At 35.5% G+C, this 25,055-nt stretch overlaps 2 protein-coding genes across 2 annotated transcripts; one reads left to right on the forward strand and one right to left on the reverse strand.

Annotated features, from left to right (window-relative positions):
- Positions 1 to 3,299: 3,299 nt before the first annotated feature.
- On the forward strand, positions 3,300 to 5,797 carry LOC127250477 (uncharacterized). Its single transcript, XM_051273781.1, has 6 exons — positions 3,300 to 3,738; positions 3,860 to 3,930; positions 4,138 to 4,365; positions 4,460 to 4,750; positions 4,849 to 5,026; positions 5,520 to 5,797. Exons 1-6 carry the CDS (start codon positions 3,300 to 3,302, stop codon positions 5,795 to 5,797), a joined length of 1,485 nt encoding a protein of 494 aa, XP_051129738.1.
- A 304-nt stretch (positions 5,798 to 6,101) lies between these two features.
- On the reverse strand, positions 6,102 to 14,626 carry LOC127250478 (scarecrow-like protein 6). The gene is made up of 2 exons (XM_051273782.1): positions 14,422 to 14,626; positions 6,102 to 8,697 (listed from the first exon to the last, which is right to left on the reverse strand). The coding sequence occupies exons 1-2, from the start codon at positions 14,624 to 14,626 to the stop codon at positions 6,779 to 6,781; spliced, it is 2,124 nt and encodes a 707-aa protein (XP_051129739.1). The 3' UTR covers positions 6,102 to 6,778.
- Between the last annotated feature and the right edge of the window lie 10,429 nt (positions 14,627 to 25,055).

Genomic DNA, 25,055 nt, shown 5'->3' on the forward strand with positions numbered 1-25,055 from the left:
GATTATTGGACAACTATTGTAAGGGTTTTGAGGTATTTAAAACATGCTCAAAACCGTGGGCTATGTTATTTGAAATATCCTCAAGTACTTAAAGGATACTCTGATGATGATTGGATATCGGATCCAACGTGACTTATTCTCCACAAAGGGATATGTGTTTACAATCCAAGGATGCGTTATGTCGTGGAAATTGACTAAGCAGACATGTATAGCCGGATCCTTTATAAAATTCGAGTTTATCATCACAGACAAGGTAGGAGAGGAATCCGAATGACTTCAACAATTATTACGGAGGATTCCATGTTAAAAGAAATATGTGCCCACAATAACGATACACTGTGACAATCTTGCGGAAATTGGAATGACACATAATGTGATGTACAACGGTAAGTCACGACACATGCGTCGTCAACACAATACCATGCGAGAATTGATCTCACGGGGATAATCTCGTTAGACTATGTGTAGTCCAAGGATAAGATAGCGGATCCGCTAACCAAAGGTTAAACCGAGATCAATTTTTGAAGTTACTTGGAGGAATGAATTTGAAAAACCACACTTGAGAACGACTCTAGTGGACACCCAACCATAATGAGTGGAGATTCCTCAAAGTTGGTTCAATGAAAAAACCAAGCTACATAAGTTCACGTTGCAACACTTGGAAGACACGCCATCTACCCTTCCTCGGGAAGGAAAAGTACGAGTAACAAATGTTGAGTCTTCTATCAATGGTGAAGGTTAAGCATTGAGTTTATAATGACTCTCTACCAATCATATGTAGAGTACAACATAATACTCTTGGAGGTCACCTATGCAAGTGTGAAGTGGGGGCTACTTCAACTGAAACACTTGTGAAGACAAATGTGTGCTTCATGGCTTGAAATGGAAACAAACTGAGAACATGCGAGATGTGAGGTGTTATCATTTTTGATAACGTTGTCTAGGTGTACGTTGTGGTGGAATAGTTCAAGATAAAGTTCACTAGGCTGCCAGTATACCTGATCGGTATCGAAAAATGAAGGTCAAAGAAAAACCTACCTTGCCCTATGCGATATCTCTTTGAGGAGAGTTGTGCCATTACAACCTAGTATTGCCTATTTTTCACTCGTGTAGGAGAATGCAAAAATTCTCGTTTTGAAAATTCAAGTAATCAAATAATGATTAAATATTTAGCTTATTTTCAAAACCGAATTATGTTGAGTGAGAAATAAATTAGATGATATAATTACCCACGTCACATTATTATATGCCGAACCGAGTTGCAAATTCGAATTGAGTTTTGGACTTAGTCGGTAAGTAAGCTCACAGGTCGGTTAGATAAGTCCGAAAAAACTATATCCATACTTAATGAATAAGTTATATCTTAGAATTAATTTCTCATCTAAATCTTGATATCATATCCTACGACATATAATTCTTGATATGGTTGTTATTTAGATTATCGGTAACCATATCAAGAAAAAATCTCCAAAAGTTTGTTAAGTGGAGAGCCTATAAATAGGCATGAACCCTAGACCTACAAGGACATACACATAAGCCTACACATTCTCATCCCGAAATTCTTCTCTCATCTCTCTGTTGATTATTTTACTATCTTCCTATTCATGAAGCCTCTTGCTTGTGGTGCTGCTTAAAAGGAATAAGTTATTTTATTTTTTAGAGTAATACGGATACACCGGAACACTATTGGCCTTATTTTGCTTTGTGAAAAAAGGCCTCATTCGACTCAACTTCCTTCCCGCTTCCTCATTATCGCCCATATTTTCCAACATGTAATATAGTCAAGATTTGATCCGATTAAAAAAAAAAAAATTAGATAAAATTTGAAACTATAGTAAATGGATAAAATTTTGTTAATTATGAAGTATGTCATGAATATCATATCATTTTCTTGTTTGACTTAAACTAATTGCTTCAATTAAGATTACTATATATATATATATATATAACATTTTAATTCTATAAAAGTATACTATAGATAATAAATATAAATTTAGTTGTACAAATAACATGTACAATAAACACTTTATAACATGAAAATATATCAAGGTATTACTGATAACATATGTAGCGGTCGATAGTACAATGTAATATGTTCAAAATTTAGATAAGATTTGAAACTATAATTAATGTGATTTGTTAATTATGGTAAAGTTTCTTATTAATGCAATGTTATTTTTGACTAACTTTCATTACTTATTTAATACTTTTGAGTAGAACAAAAAAATAATGATAAAAACAATATTTTAAATTGAAACGGAAGGAGTTTAATTAATTCTATCTTAATATTTCAATTTAAACTAGAAATGCTTGAAAGACTTGATATTCAAATTTATCTAAATTTTCAAATAAATAAATAAACTTGTCATGATATTCAAATTTATCTAAATTTTCAAATAAATAAATAAACTTGTCACAACATAAGATAATTATGTAACTTTCAAAGAGATTATGGCTAATGAGGGATGGCTGAGTTGATATAGTAGACAAATTTGTAACTAAGATCACAAATTCAAACCATACCCACGTCACACATAACTTAGTGTGATGGACATGGTTGTCACTTGGCGCCATGGCGACGCCACGGCATTCTAGCACTCTCCGGAGAGCGCCAGGCGTCACTGCCTCGCCTTGTGACATAAGGCGGTCTGACGACGTCGCGGCGTGTGGCCCTAAATCCGAAATCAAGCCCTAACCTAATTCTACCCTTAACCGATTTTTACCCGAAATCAAGCCCTACTTGAAAGTGGACTGAACCGGTATGAATATAAGGATCTTCTCAAAAAATTTGAGATTTGTTGCGTCGTTTCTGGAATCTTCCCCTCCGCGCTCCAGTCCGCTGAACCGAAGCCGCGCTCCATCCGCTATCCTCATCCTCTGGGTGAGTGGAATCTTAATCTTAATTTCTAAGTGGATATGCTTTATTTTTTATTTATTTTTATATTATTATTCTATTATTAGTTTTTTAATATATATATATTATATTACTATTATTAGCTATTGTTTTAATAATAAGTTAATTATTTATATATTTTTTATTTGTTAATATAATAATATTATTTATTTTTATTTTGCAACATATTTTTTATAATTTTTCATTTTATAAAACAAATTTTTTATTTATTTTGTATTATTTTGACATGTTGATATATAAATATTTATAGGATTAAATTTGCTATGGCCGAAAGTGAAGCGTCAACGATAGATCCATCCAAAGATCCCAAAAAAAAAGCTAAGTCAAATGATCCGGGTTGGAAATATGCTTTTTGGCCGGACTTGGGAAATAGAGATTTGGTAGAATGTCCCTTTGCTATAAGCAAGTACGATCGGGAATAAAGCGATTGAAACAACACTTGCTTGGAAATTCTGGAGACGTAGAGAAGTGTTCAAAAACTACCGAAGAAATCCGGAATGAGATGCGGGAGTTCCTAAAGAAAAAGACAGTAGGAAAGCAGCCCAGTCGTAGTCGTGTTGAATTAGATGACGACGACGACGATTTTGATGTGAATGTTCAAGGAGCAAGGCAAGGGGTATCGCACAACTCAATTTCTTATCCTAGCTCGGGTACTTTGAGCAAGAGGAAGCGTTCGCAATCTGTTCTAAATTTTCCATCGATGCCGTCACAAGGTGGAAAAGAAAGCAAGTCGGTTGCTTCATTGCTTAGAAAAACCCCGGAGGAAGTCATTGAGGAAAGACATAGCAAAACGGGTAGTGAAAGTCAAAGAACATTAGAAGCGTGTACAAGGAGCAATGAGGAGATCGAAAGATTTCATAGACATATTGCCGATTTTTTTTTACAAAAATGGCATACCATTCAATGTGGCAAAGTCTCAAAGTTTTGAGATAATGACTGAGTCAGCGGGGCAGATGGGACTAGGTGTAAAAGGTCCAAGTTATCATGAATTACGAGTTCCTCTTTTGGAGAAGGCGGTAAAAAAGACGCAAACATTGAAGGAAAAACATGTTATTGCTTGGAAGCAATACCGATGTTCACTTATGGCCGACGGGTGGACGGATAAAAGAGGGCGGCATTTGATTAATTTCCTCGTCAATAGCCCATAAGGTACATTTTTTTTTGAGTCGATTGATGCATCAAGTCAAGCTCAAGTTGCATCACTATTGGCGGATTTACTTCAGGTGAAAATTGAAGAAATTGAAAAAGAATACGTGGTTCAGGTAGTAACGGACAATGGTGTTAATTTCGAGGCAACGGGTAAAATATTGGAGCAGCGCATACCCACTTTATATTGGACTCATTGTGCAACTCATTGTCTTGATCTTGTGTTGGAAGATATCGGGAAATTGTTTGTTTTCCGGGCAAAGATTGACAATGCAAGAAGAGTTACTACTTATATCTATAAGCACGTAAAGCTCCTTAATGCGCAGCGGGAGAAGACGGACGGTAGTGATCTTATGAGACCTGGGCCTACCCGATTTGCTACTCATTTTGACTTTGCAGAGCTTATATAAGCATAGGGATGCTTTGAGGAGCTTATTTTTTAGCGAAGACTGGACTGCATCGAAATTGGCTGATACAAATGCCGGAAGATTAGTAGCAAACAAGGTATTGTCTTCTCTTTTTTGGACTGGTGTGGAGGATTGTATAAAAGCATCGCATCCACTTCTAATTGTTTTGAGGATCGTTGACGGGGATGAGAAGCCAGCGATGCCGGAGTTTGCAGTAGCGATGAATGAAGCTAAAAGGAAAATCAAAGAAGATTTTGAGAAAAAGCCACATTTGTTGAAAGAAGTTATGCATATTATCGATTGTCGGTGGGAGAATCAAATGAAGTCGAGTTGTATGGAGCTGCATTATTTCTTAATCCTTCCAAGTACTTTGATCTCAAGGTGAGTGATAATGCATATGCTCGTAAGCCACGAGCTATGTTTAATGATGTTCTTGAAAAAATGGTCACTGATGATGAATTGCAAACAAAGATTTGTGATCAAGTCGATGATTATGATAATATGCGGGGAAGCTTCGGAAAACAATTGGCTATTAAGCAACAAAAGGCAAAAAGTCATCGTAAGTGCTTAATTTTTATAATTTCTATTTTATTTATTTGTTTTTCCATCTTTTCTTTAAAGATCGAACTAAATATATTTTTTTAATGTTTTATAATTTTAGTTGATTGGTGGAATGCTTTTGGAGGCCTTCATTTCGAGCTTCAATCACTTGCATTCCGTATAATTAGTCTTTGTTGTTCGTCCTCCGGGTGTGCACGCAATTGGAGCTCATTTGAATTTGTAAGTATTTAATTACTTATATAAATAATATATTAACCATTATTGCTATTGTAGTCATATACTAATATATTATAATTTATTTTTTTTAGATTCACATGAAAAAACGAAATAGATTGGAGTATAAGAGATTGAACGATTTAGTTTTCGTTCAATACATTCGAAAAATTGCGAATAGATTTCAAAAGAGGCGCGAGGAAGGAAAAAACTTCAATCCTTTGGTGTTGGAGGAATTTGAATGAGATATGAGTGATTTCTTGACACCAATGATGTAGTTTATTCGGGAGAGGATCTTACATGGAGTCATGTTGATGAAGCTATGGGTGCATCGGCTAATCTTGAACGCCACAATATTCCTAGAAGGGGAAATATCGGAGATACATCGGGTTCATCAATACAATTATACTCTAGACGTCCTAAGAAAATGTCAACTTCGGCATTGATGGAGCAAGAATTAGATGATGAAGATGTATCATTAGATGATGTCATTGATGATGATGATTTTGAAGATATTCCTAGTGGTAGTGGTGGACTTGAGCTCTTTGATTGTTGAAATTTGAGATCATTAAATTGGTGGTTTAGAGATTCATGGATAGTATTTTGTTTTGTTTGATGATTGAAATTATATTTTTTATGGTAATATATTTCTTTTTATGATTTAAGGCATATAGTAATTATATATATCTATTTAATTTTATACATAGTACGCCGCGTTCGCCATGGCGGTATGGCGGTCCCCTAGCGCCGTGCCGCAAAAGGGCGCCATGACAACCATGGTGATGGAATAATCTTTGTTGAGATCATCGTGAGATTGATAACATACCGAATGTAATAAGTAGTATAAAAACTCAGCAAACTAACTTCAACAGATCTTTCGTGAAATTGATAACGTATTACATTAACTCTATCGAGGACACCATATAACTTGACAAACTAACTTCAATAGATCATCATGAGATTGATTCATTCCCAAATGTGATACTTTAATCCCCATCGCTTTCACATCTTCATGCAAAGAAAGTATAAAACTCGACAAACTGACTGACTACAGTAGATCATTGTGAGATTGATAACGTACCGAGTGAGTGTGATACGATAATCTCTATCGCTTTCACATCATGCAATTCAAGTATAAAACTAAACAAACTAACTAACTTCAATAGATCATCAGCAAAAATAACATAAACCAAGAACATCAACAATATGAAACATGGAGCTTATCGTTGCACTACGAATTTAAAACAAAATGCTGGATGTTGTAAGAAAAGAAGACGCCCATAATAGAAAAGTTTGGATGTCCGAATTCCGTTGGTTGTTAAGACAGGCACAAAAATGATCGGCATGCATAAAATTCACTAAACTCGATCAAGGGGTCAAATTCGCCTAGACATGAAAATAGCACGGGTTTTTTTTTTTTTTCTCACTATGTGAGATACCGAACTATAAGTACTACTTCAAAGATTGATACTAAACCATGCTAAAGTTCGTTCAAAAGTCGATAGCAAATATGCAAGTATGCAAGAGTACTATACCTTCATCGGCATCTCCATACGGTGGCGGAGATGAGCTCCTTCCATTGCCAGCAGAGGACGAGCGAGGACTGTTTCTTCTCCACATGAAACCCTCGGAAATGAGTCCTTTTCACAATGCAGTCTGCTTGCGATTCGGTGAAGTTGCTGAACGTCACCGGGGAGAATCCGGCGGACAAGAACAGACTCCTCCAGTGCTGCGACTTTTCAGGGGACTGAAGAATACGGCCCATCACGATTTTCTCGATTCCTGGTTTGAGCAAGAACTTCTCAATCTTCAGCAACGAATCCATATTGACATTGACAGCATTGAGGGACTCGATCAGATTCGAATATGACTGAAGGGCATGGATAACTTGGCTGGCAAATGGAAGATCAGTCCGATCGCATCCTCTCTCGACAGAAAGAATGATTCTCGGCGAGAGCTGTTTCACGAATTGAAGAGTCGACAGAGGTGACAACTGATGAGTTGCGAGGCAACCGATTGGAAGATGTACTGCCACAGCATTGTTATTCAATAGGTTGAAAGATGAAGGCCATAATCTTGAGTCCAAAGAATTGATGCTCACAGCCTCAAACTCGAATCCAATATTGATTTCCCCCGCAAATTGAACCAGATTGTCGCGAGCGAGGGCAAGTTCTAGCTGATCATGCATTGAAGGAGAAACAACCGCAGTAATTTTCAGCAGTATCGCACCTCCACCTCGAATCGCAAGCTCTTGCATCAGCGATGCCCATTGCCCGCCATACCCGATATCAAAATCAAAGACATGAATACGATCAAAACCATCTAGCACTTCAAGCAGGGCTTGGTTGCAAGTAAAATTGGTGAACTGCAGGAGGGGTGAGATCTCGCAGAAAGACCTGTAAGCAGAAATCTTGAAAACAATATTAATCGGCGACGAAATGGCAGAGGCTGGATTAACAGGATTGTTGCCATTATTGAGGAGGGCTGATTGAAGAGCCTCCTTGCAGTAAAAAGCAGCCCTCTGGAAAGGATTTCCGACGGGCGAGAGGTGGTGATTGAGCCGCGCCAATATCCCTTGCGCTATTACCGGATTTCCCATCTGGACCATTTCGGCAGCCTTGTATAGCTGGTCGATTATCAATTGCCGATGCTGCTGGTGGGAATGCTGCCCTAGTTCATCCCCAACGCCAGTTTTCGGCTTCGGATTCGGACTAGGCCTTTGCAGCTGACCTTGTTTGTGATGCCTACTACCTATGAACACTTCTTCCTGCCCTGTGTCCCAAAAACAGCCATTGAAGACATGGCCATGGAGCTCACCAATTAGGCCTTGGTGCTGTGGATAGGCAAAAGGAAAAGGAAGGGAAAATGAGGGGTTCTGATTGTGGTGGGATTGGTGTTGGTTTATGAGAAACTGTGGGTTGAATATTGGGGGTTTTATTTCTGCGGATGAATCGAATGCAGTATCCTGCTGATGGTGGTGGAGTGCGGCGGCGGAGGTGAAATTGATTATGTTTAGTGAATTTGTGGAGGAATCGAGGTTTTCTGCAGTGGATCTATGGAGGAAAGCGGAAATGGAAGGGTTCGACTTCGTACCGAATTGGTCGTCGTCTGCGGCGAATCCGTAATCCACAGTCCCAAATCCACCGTGAAACCCTAACTCCGCGGCGGCTGAGCCACTAGCGTCGGCGGAGGTACCGATTTGAAGAACCTTGCTCAAACTAGCGGTGGCGAAGTCGTCCACATCGCCGATAATCCACCGGGAAATAGACTGCTCCTGCTCTTGCTCCTGCTCCGGAGATGCGTCCGGCAACACGTTCTCCCAACTCTCCATGGAGCATTTCTCTGTCTCGGATTCAGGTCCTCTGGCGTTGGAGGAGGCGGATTCCTGCTTCCATTTCGAAGTTAGATACGCATCCGCCGGCTGGAAATCGGATTGCAATCCAGCACAGATTTCGGCTCACCGAAGCAGAAATTGTTCAAGGAAACAGCAGGAGCAGGAGGATTGAAAGCAGCGCCAAAATTAGAAGCGTTGGTTGTTGGGAAAGAGTGATGAGGGATCGGAGTCGGAGTCGGAATCAAAATCCAATAACAGCGCGCTCTCTCTCTGTCGGTCTAATCCCCAAAGTAGCTGGCTAGCCCGTACTCTCACGCGAAGAAACAGAGATAGAATGCGATCGTGGACATCAACAAATGAATTCTATCAGAAACCCTAATCAAATGAATTCCATTGCTGCTGCGAGTTGATGGAATTAAAATGGTGGGTAATAAGGGCTAGATTGTGATCCATCCATGGAGATGCAACAATTAAGGAAATCTCCTCCGTTCCGCCTGCCTGCCTCACTGCCCGCCTTGCGTTGTGTTGTGTTGTGTCCTCTGACATGGACTGACACGGATGCAGCTTCCGCCATAAAAAAAAAAAAAAAAAAAAAACGACTCTCTTTCTCTTCCTATCTCTCACGCACGGAAAGATTAGGGTCCCCTCATAAAAAAAAAAACAATAATAAAAAAATAAAGTGCTGAATTTAAGCAAACTAAACAGTAAAATATTTTTAGGGTGTGTTTGTTTGAAGGATTTTGAAGGATTTCCATTATTCATCCAATTTTTTTCCCCCAAAAACATTAAATTAAACACCTATTTTTTATTTTTTATATTATACTAAAAATCAATTTTACATTCAAAACATCACATCAAACCCTATTTATATCACATCATACAACTATTCAAATTCAAAATTTTTACTATTCAAATCCCAATCAAAAATCCAAACCCCCAAACAAACACACCCTTATTTTATACCATATGTATTATTTGTTCATCGATACAGCATGTTAGAGACGGAAGTATGTCATATGCTAATACATGCTGTATGAAAGAATATCATGTATTGTTAAGTCATACTATATTTGTATTATATTAACGTATATTGTGTGTCGTCTACGGTCTACGGTAACACTTTTTGCTGTCGGATAGCATTGCCGCCCCCACACTGTTTTGTACTTTTTCTAGTTCATTTTAATCTACATATTTTTTATTTTTATCTATTTTATAAAAATTAATATTTTTTTTTTGGAAAATATTTACTAAGTTAAAATATATTTAATAAATATAAATCATCTTAATTAACTATATAATACTCCATCAGTTCCGGAACTATAGTCTTGGTTGTGTTAGGTACATGATTTAAAGTGGGTAAAAAGTACAGATAAAAGACATTTTTGCCCTTGTGATTGTATTATTGTAAAATGCAGTTGTAATTGTGTAATAATAATTAAAGAGTAAGAATAGTTATACAGTGATATAGTTATTTATGGAAATAAGACTATTGTTTTGGGACATACAAAAATGGTAAACAAGACTGTATTGAGACGGAGGGAGTATGAAAGATCATAAACTCATTCAAAACTGTTTTATTTGTATCTCTTTTGAATACAAATATTTTTATTTATATTTAAAACTCCCTTTTGTTTAATTAACAATCTTTTATTTATTTGACACTATTTATTTTTTAAAAATATCACATCAAATATATTTTTCTCTCACAAAATATGAAATCAAATTGCAACTTTTTATCTTTTTTTTTTTTTTTTTTTTTTTTTCATTTCAAAATTTCAAACATCTCTAAAAACCTTGCCTTCCACATCATTTATAAAATTAGTTTATGTTAATTTAAATAAATAAATGTATCTTTTTATATACTTGTATTATATGATCATATTATATACATTTTTTATTATAATATAATTTTTATAATATTTAAACACATTTTCTATTTTTTAATTATATATTAAATTTAAATTAAAATTATTATTGCTATCAATTAAATAAAAAATGCCATAACTTACCATTTAAATAATTATATATATTATTTTAAAAATTATATTAATAATAGAAAGAGGTTGAATATTCAACCGGCACGAAAAAACTATATTATTATTATTATTTATTTTTTTCCATCTTATTGTAATTGACATTTTTTAGCATTATTATTATTATTATTATTATTTTTATCTCACTCTACTTTATATTTTTTTCTCTTTTAAAAATAAATTTATCAATATTAAGTATACTTTAATAAATATAAATTAATTTAATTAAATAATACCTTACATGTAGCATCTATACAAAACATCTTTATCTCTATTATCTCTCATCTATCAATTTCATTAAATTTTTAATTTCTTACATGCATATATTCAATTTTCTTTTTATATTTTTCTATTTTTTAATAAATATTTTTATTTATATTTAAAATTTTTAATATTTTTAAAAAATTAATTTATATTAATTATAAATAAATAAAATAATTTTTTATTTCATATTCATATTCTATATATTTTACTGAATATAGAATTTAAAATATATATTTTAAAACTTTTTTAATTATTCAAATATATTAAATTTTATTTTAAAATATCAATATCACTATTTATGTATATAAAAAAATTAAATATTATTATTAATTTATTAAATTTTATTATCTTAAATATTGTGTAATAAAACAAAGACAAATGATTTGTTTCTTTTGCAATTTTCTTTCAATATATTTTTTCAAGAGAATTAATATACTATATATTTATTATTTTTATATTATATACCTAAAATTCACTGTAAAAATATATTTGTGTAAAACCAAAACACAAAACAACTACACCAAAGATATCAACTAAATTTGAACAAGGAGAGTATTATAGATTGTGTTTTTCTGTGAATTTTACATAAAGTTTTTACTATTTAAATTTTATTTTTTTTAAAAAAATATTAAATCAAATAATAATTTTTATTTTATACTATAAATTTATTTTAAATTTAAAACATCAAATAATCATTTATTTATATCAAATCAAACAAGTATTAAATTCAATTTTTTATTATTCAAAAATCCAAATCTAAAACTCAAACCCCCAAAAACCACACACATAATTATTAGGTTATTTCACCTTTTGAGTTAAATTTGTGGGGCTTGTCGTGCAGTAATCTTATTTGTTGCAGCTTCTGTCAAAGTTAAGAACTCCACGCGCTCACTCGCGAGATCACACACGAACTTTGGAGAACTTTGCAAATATATTTTGAGGAAATATTTAGACATCTCCAACCCATCAACTATATTTATCCAATTTTATCTCTAAATATACAATTGCTACAATAATTTTATTCCAATCATAACTCTATTTTTCCCCATTATTCTTCAAATATTCAATTTTTCCTATTATTTTAAATAACTTTTTATTTTTATAATTTTAAATAAATTTTTTAAAAATTAAAAAAAATAAAAATTAAAGTTAAAAGTTAAATTTACAATTTGTAAAAAAATTAAAAAATAAAATAAAATAAACACATCATAAATGACGTTTGTTGCAGTGCAACACCAAAAATAGTGTTGCAATTGGCGTTGGATTGGAGACCGGCGGCACATAATTGCAGTTGCAACGTCAAAATTGACGTGTGGTTGGAGATGACCTTACTTTAGGGATGCTTTTGTTTTAAGAATTTTTAAAAAAATTTCATAGTTTACACATTTTTTTTTTTCAAAAATATCAAATTAAATATCCATTTATATTTTTTATATTATATTAAAAATTAATTTTATATTTAAAATATCTTATCGACACTCTAATTCAAAACTTTTACTATTCAAATTCCAACAAAAAATTCAAACCTCCAAACAAACACACCTAGATGATTATATAAATAATATTTTTTCAATCTCATTTGAATATATTCCTTTGAAGTTGTATACCCCCTCCGTCCCGTTTTATATTTTTTGTCAATTATTTTTATTTTCATCCTTCTCATTTTATTTGTTATTTTTTTAAGAACTATAATTATATATTTTAATTACATTTTAAATTTTATAATTTATAATTTTTAATCTTAATTATACTATCTAGTTATCTTAGTCTTAATTTATAATTAATTTTATTATACTACAATTAATTTTTATTAATACATTTCTTAATTACTTATTAATTATATTTTACCTAAATTATCGTAGTTATTGTAAATCGGGCACAAAATGTAAGATGGAGGGGGTAATAAACTAAAAAATAACATTATTTTATTGTTAATAGAAGCATATAAAAAGCTTTGATATTTTTCTCTTTTGAATTTTATAGAAAGTAATTATATATGTAATATTATCATTGTAGTGCAAGTAAAAAGTAAAAATATTTTTATATTAATATATAAGTATTTTTACAAAAATAAAAATATTATTTTATTCAAGTTAATTATATATTTATACTAAAATTTGAGACCACTTTCATCCGGTTCTAATGATCTCATTTACTTATTGCGTGTTAATATTTGAATATTAATTATTATATCAAAACGCAGTACAAATTAAAAAAAATTACAAAAATGCTTCAATTAGTGTATAATACTAATAGAAGAACATTTATACAAAACATTATATAAATATAAAAATATTTTAATGTTAAGTTTAATGACGCAAAAGGAAAATGCGACTCATGGACAGAAAGAGTATTAATTAAAGTCATCTACACTAATATACTAATCACATAAGTAAATATTTTACTCCCACTCTCGTTTCAAAGAGGTCCATTGGAGTTTTATAATAGATTAAAAAAAATACTACATGTTATTAGTTAGTGAAATTGTGTAAAAGATTTTAATATTTTTGTCATTTGATTTTATGCATAAATGAATTGTATATGTAATGATATATTTGTAATTTAGTAAAAAAATTAAGAGTATTTTAATATTAGTGTATGATTACTTTTTTATAAAATAAGAAATGAATACATTTGAGCGGGATGAATAAAAATAGTAAAAATAGTGTTTTAAAATAGGACAGATGGAGTATTAATTTACATAACGAATATATAATTTATTAAAAGAGTAAAAATCATTTCTAGTCCCATTCAAATATAATTTTTTTCATTTTTGATCACATTCCAAAATAATTATCAAAACTAGTCCCACAAAAAAATAATACTTATTATTTGTAGTTCCACCGTTCAAATTTTAACGGTTCCAACTGACGTAGTTGTTACAGATTCTGATTTGGATTCTGACTCGGACCAAACACGGCCGTATTGTACAGAACACGGCCGTGTTTAAAATCACACCATTCAAAAATTTGACCGAAACAGACACGGGTGTGTTAAATACAAACACGCCCGTGTTACTTCCCCAATGAATTAAACACGGGCGTGTTTCTATGGCACACGGCCGTGTTTGAGGTTGCAGGAGTCCTTGCAGTGTTTAAAACACAGGCTCCATGTTTGAAGCTACAGACTACATACATCCATGCTTTGGTTTCAGTGGCCGTGTTTCGGTTTCATTGACCGTGTTTCGATTTCATTGATTGTATTGTCATGTTTTAAGTGAAATTTTTATTATATGTATCAATATATATTTTTAATTACCACAACATATTAAATAGAAATAATAAACTAATAATATATTATATTTAGTTAAAAATTCGGTTTACATAATAAAACAAACATAAAAACAAAACAACATGAAACTACATAATATATATTCAATCCGAATGTCCGTCTTCTATCATATCATCACTTTCCTGTCCCGCTGTATGTCCTCTGTTGGGGCAGGTGCATGGGGCAGCGGGTACGGAAGCGAAAAATGCTCGTAAAGACCTGCAAACGATGTTCTTATCTCCTCATGCATATTTTAGAATCGTTGATACATCTCACTACATAACTGATCAACGGATGACTCCTTGTTGGAGACCCTATGCTGAACCCAGCGACGAGCCTGAGGGTGCACAGCCTCTCGATCAATCTCTCGCTCAACCTCGTCGCCCTGAGCATGATCATCCCGATCCATCTCCTCATCAACCTTATCAACCAGCACAAACCGCTCTCGCCCTCGTTGTGTCCTAACTTTTGTAATCATACCCATAGACTGTAGGGTACGAAAACCACACTGCATCATAAGACAACAAGGCTCCTCTGTTCTTTCATTAAATACTTTAAGACCTTTCGCCAATCGAGTAATATAATACCCAATAGCAATGCCTCTAAGAAGTTTATCATCAACTTGATGTAGGAGATACCGTGCAAGCATAAACCCTCTATTTACAAGTATACGTGCATGCATACTCCAAAGATAATATAAATCGTGTGATGATACTACCCCCGTACTCTCTCTACGACCAAATAATATATGATCCAAAATATAATGAATGTATCGCAAAGATGCATACCGGAGCGTCGATGCCTTCGACCGTGTAGGATTGTGAAATTGCTCCGTGCTAATACGCGACCAAAAGTGATGAGCATTTTTGGTATCGAAATAGGAAAGTTCTTAAACTCTGGCATATCCACGAACTCCCTATCATACAAACTCATAATTACGCCAAAATCAAATAGGGAAACCGAAAACATCTTGTCTCTTAGTCGAAAAGTCAAACTCTTTGGTTTTTCGTAGTGGTAGTTAATTGAATCTTGTGTCCACGTAGTCATGAATTCCAATGTCAAACTCTTATATGTTGGCTCAATAATTTGGAAGAAATTACACTATGCCCCCACCAAAACAAAAACTCCTCTACTTCCCTTTCTATGCCCAAAGTCTCAAATACTTTGCTATCAATATGCTTACTCATCTGAAAAACTTTATCTTCGACCGCTCATACCGCTCTATGAGCTCTTGTTCTTGAAAATTCAAAAACCGACCACTTAAATCCGTATCTCCCACGATGAACCAACATCGGTTGATACTCCCTTGCTGCTCCGTTGTTTTCCTCGTTTAGGCACCATTCCTTAAAGTTAACAAAACGTAAAAAATAAAATAGTGAAAAATTATACTATGTTAAAAAAAAACACTAAACACAACACCAAGAACAAAATTTTATATGACATTGTTCGAAAAATTCAACAAAACCTCAATAAACACAACACCAAGAACAAAGCATTATATGACATTGTTTGAAAAATCCAAAAAAGCCTCAATACTACTCCAAGAACAAAATACTGTACCACATTAAGGAAAAAAAATTATAAATACAACACCAAGAACAAACCATTATACTACATCGTTAAAAAAATCCAACAATACCTAGTTTATAATTGAGAAAAAAATCAAATAATTTTTAAATCCAAATATATACCATAATGCGAGAGATATAACAAGTAAATATTGTATAAACAACAAACTACTTGAAATTTTTTTGAAAAAAAAACCTTTTTTCCCAAATCTCTAAAATCGATGCAAAGAAAAAACCCAGATCAGCCGCCGCCTTCCCCGTCGTCTGTTGCCGCCGCCCTCGCGGTCGTCCAGGAATGTGTAGGTTGGAGCCGAACACGAGAGATTTGTATATTTTGTCTCCTGTGTTCGACCGATTCGGGTTTTTAAAAAACCTAACGCGCCTCAATTACGGTCGTGTTCAAACAATACACAACCGTGTTTATTATAAAATGGATAAACTTTTACTGAACTTAACACGGCCATGTATCACACGAACACGCCCGTGCACCATAACACGGCCATGAACATGGTCGTGTATAAACCCCCTGCACTATTCTGTTTCCAGAACATGCCCGTGTGCACACGTACACGGCCGTGTTAGTTGTACACGAGGTAAATGTGTGGAACACGGCTAATGCAAGAACACGGCCATGTTTAGTTGCACAGTCACGTACATGGGCGTGTATAACCCCACTGCACTATTCTGTAAATTAACACGGCCATGTTGATTATGACATGGCCGTGTTTGACTAAACGGCCACTGACATGGCCGTGTCTGACCCCTGTGTTCTATTCTATTTTTTAAACACGGCCGTGTTTAGTGTACTATGAGTAAAACTTTATGGCGTGTGTTTGTAGAACACGGCTGTGTTTGTGATTTTTTGCAATCGTAATGCATGCGTACACGGCCGTGTTTAGAGTAACACGCCCGTTTTTAACCCTAAATTTTTTGTAGGACCATTGTTAAAATTAACACATCCAAAAACAACACCTATACAAAAACAATACCAACTAAATAACTCAAATTCATCCATACATCAAACCCACAACAAACATAAGGCAAATTCATACACAATAACAAAAGACAAATAACACAAGACTAATCCAAATATAGTAACATAAGCCAAATTCATAGAGAGTAACACAAATCAACTCCACGTAAACATGCCCCAAATTCATATTTTCTATTAATGTGTCCCACTCGATGTTTCGCTTTCAGTTGTTGCACTCCTTCCAAAAGTTCTTTTTCTCACCTATTTTATACAAACAGTAATAATTTATTGTAATCGAAACATCAATATGTGTACCAATATATCAATACATCACATAAGTTGCGTACCGTTAACTTTGCAATGGAAGGTTGTATCGTAGGAGTCTCGGCTTATTGAATTTGTGGAGTTGAGATACTTTGAGTTTGCGTTGGAATATTGCATCTCTGCGACAACTCTTCAGCAAGTTGCATTGCATCCTCCGTGGAATTTGATTCGATCAAACTTGCTATTATTTTTTGGCAACCCTTCAAAGCATGCCCAAAAGGCCACAAAATTTGCAAGTTCTTCTAACTTTTTGTCTTGGTAAAGTACTCTCACTAACCTATTTCCCCGTGATTGACCTTTTTCCATTACTTCATTGGGGTCACGTCTCCTTGCCTTCTTAGGCCTTCCAATAGCTCGTTTAACATTTGGGGGAAGTGGTGGAGACACTTCAGTTTTTGGCCACATTTTTTTACCATCCATTGTGCCAATAGAATACAAATACACTTTATTGAATATCTCAAAACTGTATACTTCGTCAACAAAATCCTATGGATTTAACTATTGTCCACATATAGCACTCATCGCATGGCGATATAGGATCCCACATAACTCTCATTTTTTACAATTGCAGGATTTTTGTAAAATGTCAACAAAAAATCGATTCCCATCCGAACAATAAATTTCATAAAACCAATCATTGACTTTAACGGGTGCACAAGAAGATACCGCTTGGATGTTTTTTTCCATAATTTTTACTATCTTTGGGCAAAAGAGCATATCCCCCCCCATCTTTTATGCGCCGTCTCCTTTTGTTTCTGAAGCCATGTTAATAAGTATATTCTAATCCACTCCAACATCGGCAATATCGGTATTTCTCTTGCATTTAAATTATACTATTGAATGATTCACATAAATTGTTCAAGATCATATCACATTTAAAAAATGTAGCAAAATGTGATCTTGACCACTGAGATGGTGGCTTGTCGGCAAACCAATCAATGCATTTCGGATCCAACTCTTGAATCTCCTTCATCACCTCCTTAAAGTCAGGGACAATACTTGTGTCGACAACCATCCATATCAATCTTTTATATGCAAGACCCTTAAATCAAGCTGTTTTCATATTTCCATACAAATGTCGAGCACAAAATCTTTTTTCGCATGGAGGAAAAATCTTTTCCATGGCACAAGAATTTTTTGTTTGTTAGATATAAAAGTATAACCCTCATGCTCTATGTTCAAATCATCTCTTAAAAGAGTAAAAAACCACTCCCAAGCTTCGGGCGTCTCACTCCCGAGAACAACATATGCCAAGGAAAACAACTCATTGTTGGGATCAATTCCAATAGTAGTAAAAAGAATGCCTTGACAAGGACCTTTTAGGTGACAACCATCCATCCCAATGATAGGTTGACATCCAGACTGAAACCCGCGCACAAGCGATTTCAAACATATGTAATACTTGCTAAATCTACGTCCTCCATTTAAAAATTCGCCTTCCAATTGCATCAAAAAATTTGACCCAAGATTAGACTGTCGTAAAGCTTCAACATAGTCCCACAACTTTCTATATTGCTCTTCGGCATCACCTTCAATTGCTTTCAGTGCCCATTTCCGCATTTTGTATGCTTGCTGATGGGATATATTGCATTGAATGTCTTTTGTGACGTCTGTCCTAAACCCTTTTATACGTCGTTTAGAATATGATCGAAACAACAATTCATACTTCCTTGCAAGCCATGTCGACTTCACATCATTCATATTCAAGTCGCACATACAATCATGATTGCAATTATATGTCCATAGTTGAAAAGATGCTTGATCATTCATCTTTAACGCATTTATTTTCCAATTGCAGTTCTCAACGGCACATCAGACATAAACTTTTTTTTTATTTTATCATTCTTGACAAATTTCAATTTTCTCATTGTCTTGATAGCGTGATTCTGAACCATATCCTTGAATTCTTTTTTAGAGCTAAAAATCATTTCAAGACTAACGGTGGGATCATACTTTGACCTATATCATAAATGGCATACGACTCCATCTCATCAACATCGGACTCAACAAAGGTGGTTAGATCTTTTTCTTGAGAATCACCAACTGACATGTCATCTTCGGAATTTTGGTGCACTACGATATTTTGATTTTCATTAAACTCATTCATATCCACTGTTGGGAGAATAAGTGTTGTACCAAATCACCTTCGAACACCTATTCAAGGGCCAACTCCCGAAGCATAGTTATATCTCAGTTATAACGACGCCTTGTCAATGAAATAAATGCAGAGAGCAAAGCAATAAATGACAAGTTATTTGTTTACCTGGTTCGGATATAAACTATCCTACATCCCGGGGATACCAATCTAGGAGAGGTTCAATAATCACTATTGATTAAGAACAAAACACCCAAAACTTCTTCAACCCAAACTACAAGTTGGTTACCTAGGAAATTCCCTCCACAGGCATACTTTGTCACAAGCATGTACTGACAACTAACAAATAGCTGGGCTGCTCAGATTCCGAATGTTCTCCTGATCGGAACTCCCATTTCCTTCGACCGACAAACTCTCTGGCGAGATAGTAGTGAATATCACTCACTCAATGCATGAAGATGGGAAGGGTTGAGGTTAAGAGAATTGTAACAACATTTCTCTCACTATACACTCTCTAAAAACCACCACACTCACTTTTCCACTAATCTCAAGCTGTGTAAGGCAACCACAGCAGGCATGTTGCAGACATGCAATAAATTCCCTTGATACAAACAAGGAATGTTGTGTATCTATTTAGCCTGTCGCGCGGTCAATCAAATATTTCACCTAATCCGTGATCACAATTTAATGGAATATAGGGGAAGGGATCGTCTCCACAGAGATTGTGTGATTCACTCTTTTGTGTTCTAATGTAGTAAATAAAGGGAGAATTTTCTTTTATTCTCTAGTGAAAATAAAATAACAAAGCAATTAAATTAAGAGGAACTGACTATCAAGGGGATGCATAGCTCAAGGGATGATGCAGTTATGACACTTGTGTTTTATCATTAATTCAATGAAGTTAATTCTTATTAAAGTATCAATAAATTGGTTATAGTTATCAACAAGCTCTGACAACCAATTTTTCCTTACAGTGTAGGTAATTAAGGTACAACCGTTAACTACCTCTAATTAAGCAAATAAACCTAGGTGCGCCCACAAGAATATTGCCTAACAACATTGTAATCTAGAAAAACCCAATTCAAAACAATTACTACCTAGGATGAGCAATTAGATTTGATTGTCTAACCCCCGGGAAGGAACTATTCAACCCGGTTGTCACCTATTCATGTGTGAATACAATTACGGATATCCTACCTGAATTGACTTTAGATTATCAGACTAATTTAAATATCAGTACCAAAATATTCAATCAATCTAACAATCACAAACGCTATTCTCAGAATTAGACTAATATTGATAATAAAAAAGAACTTTTACAAAGAAAATCAAGAATCTCCAAAACAAAAGAACCAAAACATTATCACCCCTCAAACCAGAAAAGTATCTACTCCATAATCAAATAACAAAGAACAAAAGAGAAAGATAAAGTCATAGCGGGAGGGGGGAATCTTCTCTGTCGATTTGCTCCTGTGCGATCTATGAGTCTGTCAGTCTCCTGCTCCTGTGCGTATCTGCTCTAGCCGTTCTCCCCTTTTGAAACGTGTGATCCCTCCTTTTATTTAATATTTGCCCTAATTATTTTGTAGTTGGGCTTTTGGGCCCTTAATTGAATTCTCATGTCAAGGGTATAGTTAGTCATGGCCATGACTAACTAGGTGGTGCAAATATGAAGTTTTCTTTATTTCTTCTACCAATTACGCCAAATTTGATATTTGCCCTCTGCACACAACAAATAAACAATACGCATATAAAGTAGGTAGAATCTAATCAAAATCAATCAAATATCGCATATAACATGAACATTTAATGCATGCGATTTCTAACTATCAATCTATTCACTTCTGACTACATGAGGACAAACTCAAAGTGTCCATTTTGTCTTGAGAAACCACCATTCCTAGGAGAGACAATAAAAAGCAACTTGAAAAGATTGCACAACTTGGTCAAATGTTGCTGTTTTTGGAATCTAACGAAAACAACAGTAAAAAGAAGATTTGTCAATATGCCAAAAATAGGTGATGGGGTTTTTCAACTTAACATTCTCCCCATTTTTGGCATATGTGACCAAGCACATTGTGCAGGAGAAGATCTCCCACACTCAGCAAATCAATCCAATAATTCAAAAGTCAAGTTTAGTAGTTGATTACAGGCCGACAAGCAAAATAAGGCTACAAGAAGCCTATTCAAATCAGATAGTTATGATAACAACAGTCTCACAACTATGAATCCAAAAACAACAACAAACATAAATAAAGAACACTTCCAACAGCAGCAGCAGATAACCAAAACATTCAACAAAAGATTGACAACAGCAGCAACTCTCCCTTTTTCCTGCACCTTCTATCCAGCAACCCCCCTCTTTCCTGTACCTCTCTCCCTTGCGAGAAGCAGATGCCAAGAAAGGCTGGGAAGCTAGAGAGGATTAGGGGCGTCGTCCTCATCAGGACCCGACGCAAACTTGGGATGCAAGTGGAGAGCATGGATGATCTTCTTCCTGTGTTCGCCTAAAGTGATGCGGATGGTCAATTGTTCATATAGAACCTCCACAAGTAGACGATGGGCTTCCAGAAGTTGACCTGAAAGATCGAATGGAATGGGCTCTGTGAAATCATTGTGGAGTTTCTGCAAGTTCGAGCGGGGCTTAAAGAAGCCCGTGTCAACGAGGTCTTCAGTCAGCTCCGGCAAAATGCCATTCTTCTTCAAGAGCAGAGTGATAAGGGCAGGATATGGTAACTTGGTCGCTTCATACTTCTAGCCTCGTGCAAACTTCAACATCTTTGAGAGAACCAAAAAGCCAAAGTTTATGTCAGAACAAAATTTATCAATAGAGAAGAGCAGTTTACCCATTCTGGAGCCAATGTTCGTGCCATTGCTCGTCGGAAAGACATTCATGGCACAGAAGCAAAAGAGGCATTGAAACTTTATCGTGAGCTCTGTGCCAGCTAAGCCTGTTATTCCAAAATCATCGGACTTCCGGGAAGAAAGATGGAGAGCAACTTCTCGTTTTGATTCTTGCAACAGTGAGAATGGTAATTCTTCGGGGTTGTCACATGGCAGCTTTAACAGTTTGTTGATCACCAACGAACTGAGTTCAAATACTTTTCCACGGATATATGCCCTGTGAAACCATAGGCTTCCATCATCCATCAATTTTTGAGACAAATTGACGTAGAACTCTTTGACCAACTTCGGGCAGTATTGCTTGAGAGACACAGCCCAATAAAGCAATCCTCTCTCCCGTAAGAACTCGGAGAATCCAACTTCAGTGTGCAAAGGGTCAGTGAAACGGGCTTCTGGAACAAACTTTCTGTTTGCCAGAACATCATATTCAAATGATTCGGCAGCATCATCAAAGTGAGTCGAGTCCATTGTTTCCTCAGCTCAAATCGGTTGAGGAGTGTTTTTGCACTTGCGGGACTTTGATTTCTTCAATTTCTATCCCTTCTTGGAAATGTGATGCTTGATCCTTTTGCCTGAAGAACCAGAAGTGTCAACGACAACTTTCCTTTTCTTACTCAGACTCTTGGCTGGACTGAGCTTCTTCAGACGTGCGAGAGGAACATTATCTTAGTCCTCAGACTTCTTTTCCTCAGGTTGTGATGCAGGTGTGATGGCAACTTCCTCGCGTTCCATACCTCCGGAGAAAAGAGGTTCAAAAGTTTTGTCGATAATGGTGTTAAGGCTCTCATCAGAGGTAGACTTATTAGGGTCAGCATCAAAACTTTCTTCTTCAACGGCAGGAACATCAACTTGGATGGAAGTTTCCTGTGCGGTAAAATCTTCAGAATGAGGGACAACAACTTTAGTCCTCTGTTCTTCATCTGCAGGAGCTTCTTCAAATCGCTCCACTGTCTTCTCAGCAACATCACGAGACTCAGGTTCTGCATCATTTTGTTCCTTTGCAGAATCTTCTTCCTCATCACGATTACCTGAAGGAGTAGTTTCAGGTTCACCAGAAATGCTAGCATCCGGTACACCAGCTTGCGTTTCCTCTAGGGTTTTCTTAGCAGACTCCACTCATTCTTCAGAAATTACTCGAACCTCAGGAAGTGGTTTAGCAACTACCACAGGAGCGGGAGATTCACTGGGAAGAGGATGTGAAGTGATTCTTCCACGACGGCCTCCACGTCCTCTGCTGCACCTACGTCCATGCCCATGAACAGTTTCTCTGCCCGTCCTTGGGTCTGCTCCAAATCGGGTTTGAGCCATGGTTTTCTTAGAAACAAATTGCAAGAGTGAAGAGTGGAGAGAAATTGAGAGGGAGTGGTTATTTCCACCACAACACGCATCACTATATGTATCCACAAGAGATGAGGGAGGCGAATGAACTTTTTGAATTTCAAATTCAATTCCCCTCTGAACCGTTATTTCTCAAAAGGCCGTGATTACAGCCGAAACTGCAACGCAGAGCCGTCAAATCTACTTTTTGGGGTTTTTAAAACCCTTCTCAAAATAACAATAATTTCTCTTTTTTAGATAATCTCGATTCACCAATAAGTCCTCCTTCTTTTTGATATTTTCCAACATCCATTTTCTCACAATCTCCAATCTCCAATTTCTACCAAAAATATTGAGTAATAAAATAAATTGGAGATATTTATTTTTACTCATGCATGCAGCATCAAAGAGGGCTTGAACACATACCCAAATCCCTTCGTAGCTTATCGAATCAATCTGCATCCAGAGCTTTCGTGAGAATATCAGCCTTTTGATCATGCGTTCCAACATGCTTCAATTCACATACTCCATTTCCACCAAGTCTTGAATAAAATGGTACCGTATGTCGATGTGCTTTGTCCTACCATGTTGAACTGGGTTCTTGGAAATGTTGATGACATTTCTATTACCACAGAACAAAGTGAATGAATCTTGACCAATCCCATAATCATGCAGCATCTGTCGAATCCATAACAACTGAGCACAACAACTTCCAACAACTATGTATTCGGCCTCGGTAGTGGACAATGCTATGGAGTTCTATTTCCTTGAACTCCAACTCACAATATTATCTTCCATGAATTTGACAAGTTCATTCTTCAAGGATTCAGCGGTGGAACCGAACACGATGTCATCAACATACACCTGTGTAATCATCAGATCTTTTCCCTTCAGCTTGATAAACATTGTCTTATCAGTTGATCCTCGAACATACTCATTCTCCAGTAGATAGTTGGACAATCTTTCGTACCACACTCTTGGTGCTTGCTTCAATCCATACAAAGCTTTCCTCAATCTGTATACATGATCTGGATGGAAAGGGTCCTCGAATCCCTTTGGTTGTTCCACATAAATCTCTTCTTTAATCCATCCATTTAAAAATGTTGTCTTGACGTCCATCTGGTAGAGAGTAAATCCCAAGGAACATGCGACAGATACCAGCAATCTTACTGCTTCAATGCGTGCAACATGAGCGAATGTTTCATTGTAGTCAACACCTTCAATTTTTGTGTACCCCTGTGCAACTAACCTTGCCTTGTTTCTGGTAACATTCCCTTTTTCATCTGACTTGTTCTTAAAGATCCACTTTGTTCCAATGACATTCACATCAGTTGGTCTTTCAACCAGATACCAAACTCGATTTCTTGTGAACTGGTTCAACTTGTCTTGCATTGCATTGATCCAATATTCATCCTTGAGAGCATCATCTACTGTCTTTGGCTCAACTATGGAAATAAAGCAATTCATACCATATAAATTCTTGAAATCAATCTGTTTACCTTGAGTTAGTCGACCACCCATTGGATCACCAATAACTGCATCGATTGGATGGTTGTGTAGAAATCTGTAACCATATCTTCTCACTTATGCATCGGATTCAATCTCAGCAGGTTGTTGATTGGTTGTGGTAACGTCCGTTGAACATTCTGGTTCTGACCAATCAAATCTGACTGAACTTTCTGTAGCAATATTGCCACCAGTCTGAGGCAGATTATTCTGAATCTGGGGAATG

Source organism: Andrographis paniculata, unplaced genomic scaffold (assembly GCF_009805555.1).
Source record: "Andrographis paniculata isolate CXL003 unplaced genomic scaffold, ASM980555v1 Contig37END, whole genome shotgun sequence".
Classification (NCBI taxonomy): domain Eukaryota; kingdom Viridiplantae; phylum Streptophyta; class Magnoliopsida; order Lamiales; family Acanthaceae; genus Andrographis; species Andrographis paniculata.

Excerpts from the sequence above, each read along its gene's own strand:
- LOC127250477 (XM_051273781.1), top strand. The coding sequence starts at position 3,300 with ATGTCCCTTTGCTATAAGCAAGTACGATCGGGAATAAAGCGATTGAAA. Across the intron at positions 3,739-3,859 it reads TCAAAGAACATTAGAAGCGT|CGGGGCAGATGGGACTAGGT; the intron begins GTACAAGGAGCA and ends TGACTGAGTCAG. Across the intron at positions 4,751-4,848 it reads AGCCACATTTGTTGAAAGAA|GTGAGTGATAATGCATATGC; the intron begins GTTATGCATATT and ends TTTGATCTCAAG.
- LOC127250478 (XM_051273782.1), bottom strand. The coding sequence starts at position 14,626 with ATGGGTATGATTACAAAAGTTAGGACACAACGAGGGCGAGAGCGGTTT. Across the intron at positions 8,698-14,421 it reads GTCATCCGTTGATCAGTTAT|CCGAAATCTGTGCTGGATTG; the intron begins GTAGTGAGATGT and ends TGCTTCGGTGAG.